The sequence below is a fragment of the Brassica oleracea genome, chromosome C2 (genome assembly GCF_000695525.1).
Source record: "Brassica oleracea var. oleracea cultivar TO1000 chromosome C2, BOL, whole genome shotgun sequence".
Classification (NCBI taxonomy): Eukaryota; Viridiplantae; Streptophyta; class Magnoliopsida; order Brassicales; family Brassicaceae; genus Brassica; species Brassica oleracea.
In genome coordinates this window covers 47,897,410-47,909,138 of record NC_027749.1, presented here as the reverse complement: position 1 = coordinate 47,909,138, position 11,729 = coordinate 47,897,410, and the positions used below count along the sequence as shown (strand labels likewise).

At 36.6% G+C, this 11,729-nt stretch overlaps 1 protein-coding gene across 1 annotated transcript; it reads left to right on the top strand.

Moving 5' to 3' along the window:
* Nucleotides 1–8,654: 8,654 nt before the first annotated feature.
* On the top strand, nt 8,655–10,846 carry LOC106325338 (transcription factor MYB108-like). The gene is made up of 3 exons (XM_013763383.1): nt 8,655–8,925; nt 9,659–9,788; nt 9,962–10,846. The coding sequence occupies exons 1-3, from the start codon at nt 8,751–8,753 to the stop codon at nt 10,611–10,613; spliced, it is 957 nt and encodes a 318-aa protein (XP_013618837.1). The 5' UTR covers nt 8,655–8,750; the 3' UTR covers nt 10,614–10,846.
* Nucleotides 10,847–11,729: the final 883 nt, after the last annotated feature.

Here is an 11,729-nt window from a genome sequence, read left to right as displayed (position 1 = left end):
TGATAATTTGTGAGATTATGAGAGCTTCTAAGTGTTTTAACCGTGATGAAGCACACGAACAAAGTAAAAAGGAGTGAAGTAACCGTAAGTATTTGAGAGAGAAGAGAAATTTGAGAATTTAAGAGAATGAGAGGATTTGTGAGATTGAGAGAATGAAAGAAATGTTTTTATTGAATTGTGTAACATACATGGTGTATTTAAAGGAAACAAAAGCAATAATCACTCAATGGTGGAAGAATAAATAACTAGTAGTGGATTAGCCACTCCTCCCCATTTGGTAAGTGATATGGCCACTTCTCCCACTTCCTCCACTACTTCCCTTTGTTTAATTCTTCATGTCAACAATCCGTATCACTCTCGATGCTCTGAAACCCTTCGTAACAGACTCCCTTGTGAATTTTTCCTCGGGGGAAGATATACCAATAACGTTCAAATATGAGAACATGGCCAACCATTGCTCTATCTGTAACATGCTGACCCACTCCTCTCGCCATTGTGACAAAAGACAAAGAGAGATTCCTCCTTTGGTCCCAACTAAATCTGAAACGAGGGAGGAAGGCAGGAACTCATATCCCCTCTGCAAAACACCCTTCCCCCCCTAGGAGAAGTGTTACCCCTCATGTGGCACCTTTCAAACAAAGAGTGGATAGGCATGGAAGACCATATGGGGAGAGAGTCACTATGAACACATCTTTGGTTCAACCACTAAGGAACAAGATCTCTCCAGCAACCTTACTTGAGCCAACAAGCACCAAGGGCAAGCAAACACTATAGTACTGCGAGAGCTAGGGAGATAAACATGCAATGGAGAGCTCGCGAGAGACCACAAACCCCTCCCCAAACGCCGATGAACCACACAGGCTCTCCTGATACTACTCCGGCGCCTCTTGGAAGAAATCTCTACAATTGTGATTTTCCTCCTCCCCTTTCCATCCCCACTACAGAAGAGGTGATGACTGAACTGCAAGATGTCACAGTTCAATACATCAATTGCGCAGACCCTACAGAGAGTGCAGCTAGAAGACTCAAGATCATACAAGGTTAAACACAGGGGCTTACGGTGAGTACTGCAGCTGGCATCATAGAAGCGGCAAATGCTGCAGCAAACTTCATTGCTGGGGGCCTCAACTCAATGCAAACCCTATTATGATCCCTGATGCAAGATCAATGAACCAGGAGACCATTCCCATGGACTCTAGCTGCAGCGACCCTACTTCACTAGCTCCTCCTAAGCGCCGTGGAAGACCCCCTGGTCCAAAAAAAGTTGGAGCTAGTCCAAAGAACCTGGCAGGAGTCAATTCCAGAAAGCGCAAATTTGCTAAAGCCCGCCAATCACCAGCTAGGAACCCGGCTATGTCCTCATCTTCCACCCCACCAATTCCAGGGGCAAATCCGACCAATGACCCAGCTGCCACAGCTAGGAACTCGGATTTTCACACCCCCAGAAGTCCTCTTCCTTAGCTGTTGCAAGCTGGAATTGTTGTGGGCTGGAAAACCCCTCAACAGTCCGACGTTTAAAAGAACTTGTTTGAAGCTACTCAACGGATATTGTCTTCCTAATGGAAACAAAAAAAACAAGATAGCTTCGTCCTCCAAGAGCTCCAAGACTTGAATTTTGATAATCATTTCCTAGTTTCCCCACATGGTCACGGTGGAGGAGCGCTTGCACTGTTATGGAAACAACACTTTGACGTTCAGATTTTAACATCCAACCATAACTTTGTTGATACAAAAATAACGTTTAAAGGATCACAGTTTTTCTGTATCTTTGTCTACGGAGCTCTGGAAGTTGCAAACCGCCAGGAAGTCTGGAATGCTTTAGCTTCTTAATCTTCATCCCGAACAGGAGCATGGTTTCTCACTGGGGATTTCAATGAAATTGTCAGCAATGACGAAAAGTCAGGTGGCAAACACAGAGCCGAGAGCTTTTTCTGTGCCTTTCGCAGCTTTCTATCACAATGCGACCTCTTTGACTTGAAACACACTGGAAACTTCCTCTCGTGGAGAGGTCAACGCGGAACTCACTTGGTACATTACCTTTTGGATAGAGCTGTGGCAAACAACGACTGGTCTGACCTCTTCCCAAAGGCAAAAAGCCACTATCTTCTGTTCGAGGAATCAGACCACAGGCCTCTGCTATCCATCTTCGATCCTACGCAGAAAAAATCACACAAACTGTTCAGATATGACAGACGTCTCCGCCACAACACAGAGGTTACTAACCTTGTCAAAGAAACATAGAATAAGGATAACAATCTACATGTCACGGCTAGAATTGCTAGATGGAGAAGAGCAATTGCACAATGGAGCAGAGAGCAATACCTCAACAGTCGGAAAGAGATAGGCTCACTGAAACTCTCTGGATGGGGAGCTCTCTAAAGCAACAGCAGATGAGACAGCCTATCATGACACTGAGCCACAACTTGCTCCAAGCATACAAGAAAGAAGAGGAGTACTTGCAGCAACGAAGCATGCAGTTGTGATTTACCCTAGGAGATAGAAATACATGGTATTTCCTCGCTGCTGCTCGGGGAAGGAGAGCAAAAAATCGACTTGATATCATTGAAGACTCGGAAGGGAACATCTTCTATGAAGAGGAACAGATCGCAGACACAATTGCTAACTATTTTCGCGAGATCTTCAGCTCCACAACTGTAGATTGCTCCGGTACAGTCCACAAAGCCTTAAAGCCACAAATATCAGCAACCCAAAATGATAACCTCATAACTCCACCAACTGCAGAGGAAATAAGACTAGCTGTATTCTCCATCCACCCAGACAAGACCCCGGGGCCTGATGGGTTTTCTACAAGTTTTTTCCAGTCTAACTGGGAGAATTTGAGATCTGCAATTATAAAAGAAGTTCAGCAATTTTTCTCTGAAGGAACTCTGCCTCATACTGTGAACTCTACTCATATCAGGCTAATCCCTAAGATCACCAACCCAAAACTGGTTTCTGAGTACATGCCGATAGCATTATGTAATGTATACTACAAAGTGATTTCAAAAATATTATCCTTGAGGTTAAAGCCACTACTGCAAGAGGTAATATCAGAGAACCATTCAGCGTTTATACCTGGCCGAGCCATCTCAGACAACATATTAATCACCCATGAGACTCTCCATTATCTGAAGACTTCAAAGGCCGAAAAGCATTGCTCCATGGCAATTAAATCTGACATGAGCAAAGATTATGACAGATTAGAGTGGGGATTTATTGAATGCGTTCTATCTACCTTGGGATTTCACGAGCTGTTCGTTACCTAGATTATGCAGTGCGTCTCCACAGTGGAATACTCCTTCTTGTTAAATAACTCTATTCTTGGGAGAGTCACACCGCAAAGGGGGATTAGACAGGGCGATCCTCTCTCCCCATACATCTTCATCCTATGCAGTCAAGTGTTATCAGGATTATGCTTAGAGGCTCAACAGAATGGAAACCTATCGGGGGTCAAAGTTGCAACAAACAATCCACGAATCAATCACTTACTGTTTGCCGATGACACCATGTTTTTCATCCGTTCTGATAGTCGAAGCTGCATCACCTTGATGGAGATCCTGCGCCTATATGAAGCAGCCTCTGGACAAATGATCTACCCAGAAAAATCATCCATCTCGTTCTCTGAAAAAACAGATTCTTCAACACGAGAAAGAGTAAAACAAACGTTGGGGATCAGTAAAGAGGGAGGTGTAGGCAAATACTTGGGATTGCCAGAACACTTTGGGTGTAAAAAACATGATATGTTTGCTTCCATCGTCAACATAATCAAAGTAAGAGCTGTTAGCTGGTCTACAAAACAACTCTCGACTGTTGGTAAAATGATCATGCTTCAAGAAGTCCTCTCGGCCGTTCCAAATTTTGCAGTGACTTGCTTTGAACTGCCAGTCAGTATATGTAAAAGCATTCAGTCAGCCCTCACACGTTTCTGGTGGGATGCAAATGATGGAACAAGAAAAATGTGTTGGGTTGCATGGGAGAAACTTACAAAGCCAAAAAGAATGGGTGGTCTTGGTTTTAAAGATATTCAGGCCTTCAATGTTGCACTGCTGGCAAAGATCCCCTGGAGAATGCTTACCAATCCAGACTGTCTACTCTCTAGAGTGCTCATGGGTAAATATTGCCAAAACTCATCCCTTCTAAAGGTACAACCTTCAAAATCCTCTTCTCATGGCTGGAATGGAATCCTTGTGGGCAGAGACCTGCTTCTGAAGCAATTGGGGAAAGTCATTGGTAATGGCTCAGAGACGAAAATTTGGTTTGATCCCTGGATCTCAACAAGCCAAAAATTGCTCCCCCACGGTCCCCTCAAAGAAGGGTACAACGACCTCTATGTATCTGACCTCATCACACGAGGCTCCTGTACCTGGAACAAAGAGAAAATTATGAGCCTACTACCCGACTTCACTGAAGACATCCTATTTCTCAGATGTAGCCTCACAGGAGCAAGGGACTCTTACATTTGGTATCCAACTCGCTCTCGAGCTTACACAACAAAATCAGGATACGCAATTGCAATTGCAGATAAAGAGAATACTCCAGCGGAACTATCGACACAAAACTCTTTCAATTGGTTGCGGAATGTATGGTCATCCTCTACATCCCCTAAACTCCAACTCTTCATTTGGAAAGCTCTCAAAGGGACTCTCCCCACAGGAGATAACCTTCGCAAAAGAGGAATACTACAGAACTCAAACTGCACACACTGTGGACAACTTGAAACCACATAACATCTCTTCCTCCATTGCCAGTTTGCTCGACAAATCTGGAATCAAATCCCGATCTCATCACCTCTTCGCCCAGACCGACACACATCATTCATAACTGCAGTAGAAGAAGCTTCCGAATGGACAAGCCTCCCCCCTGTGGAATAACTGGGAATTTATTCTCATGGATCTGCTGGAATATATGGGTCACCAGAAACCAATCGATCTTTGAAGCACGCCAAACGTCACCCATCGACACCCTCACCAAAGCACTAGCAGGAGCACGTGAATGGACTCTAGCTCAGATACCCATCCCACCCAACCCAAAACAAAGAAACATGATGACGCTAATGCCCTCGCTTCCAACAAACACAATCACTTGCAATACGGACGCAGCTTGGAAAACAGAGACACATCTCGCTGGTCTCGCCTGGTTTTTCTCATCGACAACTCCTCTACCGGTCAACTGTGGATCGCAATTCCAAAGCTCTGTCTCTTCAGCCTTATGGCGGAAGCACTGGCGATCAGTGAAGCACTATGTCACGCTCATAGCCTCGGCTACTCCAAAATCTGGCTCCGATCGGACTCAGAAACGCTCATCAGAGCTCTAAAATCGATCACACAACCGATGACTCTCTATGGAGTTTTGTCGGATATCGATTATCTATCTTCTCTCTTTGATTTTTGCTTTTTTTCTTTCATCCCTAGAAGCCAGAATGGACTAGCAGACAATCTAGCAAAAACCTGTCTTCAAAATACTGTAAACTTTTGGGTCTAAGGCCTCTTTCAGTTTTAATGAATTCCTAGTTGTTCAAAAAAAAAAAGAACTTCAATATGATGTATGATTGTTATCTAACAAGATTACTCATTTGTCAAACCATAATATTCTTCAAGATTTTTCTTACTTATGGATAATCTTTTAATTAACTTTTTGACCATGAGAGTTTACTATTTTAACCATTATTTGTGATGGTAATTATAAAATGATTCTCCTAATAATTAATTATATAAGAATGTTCGAAGAATACCATTCTTCTTTTGTAGGGGATCTGAGTTCTGAAATAACATATCTTATAATAGTTTCTATTTTCCAGAGACACTTTCTTGCAATGATATTATAACAGGAAATTTTACAAATGCATTGATTCTTCAGAATAATTAAAGAGGTTGTGAGATTCGCAAAAGAATGCACGTTATCATTCATGATATAAATTATACAATTAGAATAATAGTGAGGAGTTAAGATTAGTGTCATCTGTAACAATCATGGTTAGAAACTTCTGGGAAAAGAAAATTCTCAATATAAATTAAATAGAAGTGATTAATAAGGGGTTGTGTGTGCGTGTCTTATTGCTAGACTATATGGTTGGCCCGAATTAACATAAAGTTGCAATGCAGATTTTTGTTTCTATTATTTATATGTATATAACTTTTTTTTGACTAAAATATATGTATATAACTTTATTTGTAACGGATTTTGATGATAGTGCTGCCCGGAGGAATACTTTTCCCAGCAACATCTATTTGAGAATTATTCCTGAAAAACATCTATTTGAAAATATGGATTATTAGGTTTGGGCATTAGGGGTCGGGATGTTTCTTCACGAGAAGTAGAGGTCGTTTTAGTGTAGTCAAGCTTTTAAATTTAATTGTCATCAAACTATTACAATTACTTGAGCTTTCAAAAAAAAAACTAATACAATTACTTTGGCCGTGGGTAATAGTTATAGGGTTATTTTGAGATTGGTCCAAATTTAATTAAAGTAATTATTTCTATAAATAATTCACACTAAATAACTAGATAAGAAATAGGGTGAATAACGGTCCTACTTCTACTTGAGTAGGATAGTGTACGCATAATGGAGAGCTACAAAAAGGTGAATTTTAAAACCTAAAACTCACTTCTTATCAAAATAATATTGGATAGCTAGCTTTGAACTATTACACCAGCAGAGTACTGGTTGATTAGTTTTAGTCGTTAACATATCCTTATAGCAGAACGACATAAGAATGATTGATGGTTAACTTCAAAAATAATAGTTAACGTTAATATCGCCCTCCATTATTTTAAAATACATCTCATGTCATGCGAATTGTGGGATACATGAATTTGGATTTTATGAAAAGGGAGGAGAAGGGAAGTACAAAACGTAAGTTGAAAAATATACATACAGATACAGTATATTATTAAAACTTAGTTGAAGTTGGAAAAATAAAAATTGCAAGGAATACAAAGTTACACAATTTAGCTTATTAAAATTAAATCAACAGGTTACACGCAGGGAAGTCAAATGTCAACCTTTAAAGCTCTAGTGCTGAAGTAAGTGCTAGCTAAGTACACTAATTAATTAACACTTTAAACATTAGTTAATTCCTAACACGATTCTTTAACTAATGTTCAGTTTGCGGCATTCTTGAACTTTGTTCATTAGGATAACGCGTTTGGTGAAAGAAAAGAAAAGTGAAAGCGAGTCAAATTAGATACTTCCTCCGTTTTTTAATATAAGTCGTTTTAGAGAAATTTTTATGTTTCAAATTATATTAAGTTTTCAGGTTTCTATGTAAAATTTATTAACACTTAATATTATATGACCAATGATAATATATCTTATATTTTATTATTGGTTGATTTGTGGTTTGGTAAATGATTAATGATGTTTTTCTTAGAGCAATTCAAAAGATGGAACAACGCGGTTCAAGATGATGAACACTTTCGGACGAGTGGTTCAGTATACTCTTGGAAACCAAGGTTGACCAACGAATTGAATATTAAACTGTACACTATTTCTGTTCGTGTATGTATTGCCTTTTTTTTATAAAAAAAATATACGTGTATATTTAAAAATATAGTTATATATGATTGTGATTACATTATGAATCTCTTGCAATTATAGTACAGTACTAGATTAAGATCTGTGCCTTGCGCAGGATAAACATTATATATAAAAATTATTTTATGTATTATATGTTCTTATATATTATGAAATAATAAATATATATTGAATAATTAAAATTCAGTAACTATTACATATATAATTAAATTGGTGGGAACGTATAAATCAATTTTATTAATTCAAACATTTTTTTAAATTTTTTTGATAGGATATGTAATTAAATTTAAATGATATTAACATACATAGTATATTTTTAATATAATGTCTATTTTATTTATTTATTTTTTTTTAAAATAATGCTTTCTACTCATATGTTTTTTTTATCATCAACTAAAATATTTATTTATTCAATATGGTTTATAGTTTAATTTAGAATGATATATATACATATATATTTTAAATCTTAATGATTAATTAAATTATACTTTTACTTATATGATTTTGTAATCATTTGTATTTTGTCATAACAAAAATTTTAAACCATGGATCGCAAAATTTGAATGTGAGACTTTTAACAGTTTTAATAATTTATAGTCATTTTTTAAAATTCAAAATATAAAATATACAGAAAAATCTAAATTTTTATAATATGGTTATTGTGTTTTTTAAAAAATTATTTTAATAGTTTTAAATTAAACAAATTTGATAGAAGATACATTTTTTTATCAGATCTTTATTATTCAAAATCATTAATTGTTGTATATACTTTACTCACATTAGACAATTCCGTAATCTTTATTTAAGGAAATAATAAATGACATTAATAATGAATTTATGGTTAGTTTAATAAAAAGTTTATTATATAATTAAATGGATCAACCTATTTTTGTAATAATTCTAAGAATCATTCTAATGATGACATGTGGATACAAAAAGAAGTTGTGATGTTTCACAAATAATATATAGGGGATATATAGGTTAATGAAAATACAAAGTTCTTATATTGCGGCAGTTTATGCCTTTGTCACACATGTTGCAAATAAATTTAGAAAAGTAAACTTTTTTAAAAATATCTTATTTTTTGTTCATCTATAAAAACCATCAACTTCTCCATCTTTCCCTGTGCACACAAACAACATCCATTCTCTCTCTACACAACTTCAACAAAAAGTAGTGTCTTTTCTCTTAATCTCTCTTTGTTTCAACTTTCAATATGGATGACAAAAGAAGCTTAATGATGAACAAGAACATTGGAGATTTCGAGAATAACGTGGATGAAGAAATGGACCTAAGAAGAGGTCCATGGACAGTTGAGGAAGATTTCAAGCTCATCAATTACATTTCCACTCATGGTGAAGGCCGATGGAACTCTCTCTCTCGTTGCGCCGGTATCATACACTACCACATCTACTTACACGTCTAAACACTCAGATTAGTAGTATATGTATTCTTGTGTAATGAATATGTGTTCCTTGATTAAAATTTAAATGGCCAAATAATCACAAGTTGCATAAGTTTATTATAACTAGTGATATCTTTTGTTCTTTTCTTTCATGTTTCGATTTCCATGAGTGTTTTTGTTTTTGAATCGAACTTCATTTTTTTGTTGATGAAATTTACTTATTTGAAGTTTCAAGAAAACGGGTTTTGCATTTTATGCACATGTGATAAACCAAAACTTTATAACCTTCATGTTTATTCCTCTCACTAATTTTCTTCTTTATGAATTGCTAAAAGTAATTTCGTTATAGCCAATATATATATGATTCTACTGATTTTTCACTGTATGGACAATTATTATATTTTCGAATCTCGGTATGGATTCAATAGTTTAAACTCTAGGTTTTGAATAAAGTAGCTATATATTCGCGACGAAAAAAATGCTAATAAATGATCAACATGTAAATGGGAAGAGCACTAACGCAATGAAAGAAAGTTTGCTGGAGAAAAAGACCCTTTTAGACAATTTGCCTCATAGCAACGGTCCATATAATTTATGGATTTATTTTTATTAATTTACAAATTATGAACATTATGATGAGTTTCTTGCGTATGAAACCATCATACAATATACGTGTACATGATGATGTCTAAATAGTAGTCTCTTCCGATTTAAAACAGGACTCAAACGGACCGGAAAAAGCTGCAGACTACGGTGGTTAAACTATCTCCGACCAGACGTCCGCCGTGGAAACATAACCCTTGAAGAACAACTCTTAATTCTTGAACTTCACTCCCGTTGGGGCAATAGGTAAAATTCAAACAATCCATATAGTAATTTATTGTATTTACAAGAATTTGGTTGCAAAGATGAAATATCATGTATTTAAAAGATCATAGAATTTTAAGATTGTTTATTTTCTAGTAACAAAATTTTCGTCACAGCTTTAGTCACTAATACAATATGTTTTCTTGTGATTTCAGATGGTCTAAGATTGCACAATATTTACCAGGAAGAACAGATAACGAGATCAAAAACTACTGGAGAACACGTGTGCAAAAGCATGCAAAACAACTTAAATGCGACGTGAACAGTCAACAATTTAAAGACACCATGAGGTATCTTTGGATGCCTCGTCTCGTAGAGCGGATCCAAGCCTCCGCTTCAACCTCCACCGGTTCTGCTACAACGTCGTCTTGCGTCACCACCCCTTCAGATCAGTTCTTGATGACGTCGTACGATGCCGGACTCAATAGCAATAACAATACCAACATGGACCACTTGAGTTTCATGAGCAACCCTAATGGTTATGTCACGCAGGAAACTTCAAGCGTGTCAGTATCCCCGACGTCCGGTTTAACCGAGTATCACATCGGTAGTGAAGTGGAAAAGGTTGAGAACAACCAGGATCAGAGTTTGGTGGGTCCACAAATCATGTCGCCGCCGGAGAATTATTTGGATGTTAACTGTGGATTATTAAGCGAAGATTTAACGCAGAGTTATCATAATTGGTTTGAAAATGATAATGGAATGATACCTCCTTATTCGGACAGTGTTTGGAACATAGGGAGTGATGAAGACTTTTGGCTCTTATTACAGCAACAACAGCAGCTCGTCAACAATGGAAGCTTCTGAATAGACAAGAAATTATTTCTAAACAAGAAAATAAGAAAGAAAAGAATAGTAAAGTGGATTAATCAGTGTGTAAAAGGAATTTGTATTTGAAAAGGAGGGTTTCTTAAATATTAGCAATTTTAAATATATTGGGGGTAATTAGGAGTTTGTTATTTTTGGGTCAATTTGATTGGTTTGTGTTCCTTTGGGATTTGATACTATTTTTATGCCAATAATTTACAAAACAATTTGGAATCAAATTAATAAGTTGGTATCTTTTTATTTTTGATCGTTTGTGAATTTTATTTGATTGATGTTTTGCAACCAAACGTATTTGATGATTTCCTTCATGGATGCATGCTATTATATAAATACAATTCATTTCATTGTGTATGTTTTTGCCAAAGAAACCATAATTCCACCATGTTTCATACTATACTTAGTTAACTCAGTATATCACAGAAGCAAACAAAAAGTATGCATATATTATAATGACGTTGGCATGATATATGAGAAAAATGGATAATCCAAATATCCAATTCATGATGCTTTTAAGAGACATGTCTATGGGACCTGTATATGGGAAAAAGGGGACCAAAGTGTGTGAAAGGCTTTGGGTTCAAAAGTAGACAATCTAAAATTTTGTCCACGTGGCAATGTCTTAATGGTTAATCTCTGAGTTTAAAGGTGACCATTAAGGGGATTATTATTCTTGTGGGAATGTTATAATCATCAATCTAGCTATGTAATAAGATATAGAGAAATACATGGTTAGTGATGATAATTCCACCATTAACGCGTGCAAATCTTAATTTTTAATTCAACCCCATTATATTATTGTACGGACGATCCCACCACTATCCAGAAAATACCTTCCTTGCACTGTAACACATCATCCAACCTACGTCGTCTTCATATCTACACTTCTTTTCTAAAGTATGGCATATCTTAATATATATAACTATCAGTAGTAATCTACTACTAAAACATTATATTGCTATTCATGATCATGTGATTGTTTCTTAATATTTGATAGAATAATCCGTCCAGTAGTGGGGAGAGCGAGTTTGTTCTTTTTTTTTCTTTCTAGTTAATGTGATTTCAGTCATAGTTGATCTTTTTAGATGTTTCTAATGA